At 42.6% G+C, this 1,403-nt stretch overlaps 1 protein-coding gene across 1 annotated transcript; it reads right to left on the reverse strand.

Annotated features, from left to right (window-relative positions):
* Nucleotides 1-222: 222 nt before the first annotated feature.
* Nucleotides 223-1,185, reverse strand: LOC124092753 (olfactory receptor 9G4-like). The gene has a single exon (XM_046444557.1). The coding sequence runs from the start codon at nt 1,159-1,161 to the stop codon at nt 223-225; it is 939 nt and encodes a 312-aa protein (XP_046300513.1). The 5' UTR covers nt 1,162-1,185.
* Nucleotides 1,186-1,403: the final 218 nt, after the last annotated feature.

Genomic DNA, 1,403 nt, shown 5'->3' on the forward strand with positions numbered 1-1,403 from the left:
GTTCCAGGCCATCTTGTGCAACTTAGTATAACCTTGTCTAAAAAAAATGTTGGCATAGGATGGGCTTATAACTCAGTAGTAGAGCAATTGCCCATCATGTGTGAGGCCTTGGATTCAATACCTGGAACCAAAGAACAAGACATAACAAGATAAAGAAAATAAACAAACCATCTCCATAAGTCAACAACTTGTCAACTGAAATAAACACATAAAAGATGACCTTCAAGCTTGTGGTTGTGTTGTCAGTATTGCTTTCCTGAAGGCCTCTTTGACATCTTTGTTTCTGAAGCTATAGATGACAGGGTTGAGCAATGGGTTGATGATGGTGTAGAACAGGGCAGCCACTTTGTCGCTCTCCAGGGAGTAGCTGGCACTAGTTCTTGTGTATACGAAGAGCAGAGATCCATAGAAGAGCATGACAGAGACCAAGTGGGAAGCACAGGTGGAGAATGCCTTGCGCCTTCCTGAGGCTGAACGGATCCTCAGGATGGCCAGGAGGATGTGGGCATAGGAGATGAGGATGGCCAGAAGGCAGGAGAGAAACGCAAAGCCAACCATACTGGAAAGGATTATGACATAGACCCGAGTGTCTGTGCAGGACATTTTTACCAATGGTAGAACATCACATAAAAAGTGGTCAATGACATTGTTACCACAGAAACTCAGGCGGAAGGTGTTAGCAGTGTGGGCTATGGCATTCAGAAAGCCTCCTATGTAGGATCCAGCAACAAGCCGATTACAAACAGAAGAAGACATGGTGCCTGAATAAAGCAATGGGTGACAGATTGCCACATAGCGGTCATATGCCATAGATGCGAGGAGATAGCTCTCGGTATAGACTGCTACACAAGAAAAGAAAAACTGAGCCCCACATCCAGCCAAGGAAATTCGTCTATCTTCTGAGAAACAGTTGGCCAAGATTTTAGGGGTATATACAGAGGTGTACCAGAAATCCAAAAAAGACAGATTGCCAAGCAAATGGTACATAGGTGTATGCAGCCGGGCATCAATCTTGATTAAGATGACCAGGGTCATATTCCCTGCCATGGTTAGCAAATAGAGCATCAGAAATGTTACGAACAGAATCAGCTGCCACCGGGGATCTGCTGAGATGCCCACCAAGATGAATTTAGTCAGGATGGTGCGATTTCCCACTTCCATGTCCACAAAGGGAAAAGCCTGAATATCATACTGAAGTGAAATGTAACTTAGTGATAATTTGAGATAGTTAGAGAAATAAAAAGAATATCAACTAAATAACTCTTAAGGGGATTGAGAAAATTGATTTCTCTCTGTATAGAATCATAAGACTTCAGACTGCGTCTTTGGAAAACTACTGGTATTGGAGTCAAAAATACTGTTTTAAAATTAGAGCTTCTATTTATTACCTGTTTAATGCAGGG

This window comes from Marmota monax, unplaced genomic scaffold (assembly GCF_021218885.2).
Source record: "Marmota monax isolate L192 unplaced genomic scaffold, Marmota_monax_Labrador192_F-V1.1 WCK01_AAM20220418_F8-fsc00038, whole genome shotgun sequence".
Lineage (NCBI taxonomy): Eukaryota > Metazoa > Chordata > Mammalia > Rodentia > Sciuridae > Marmota > Marmota monax.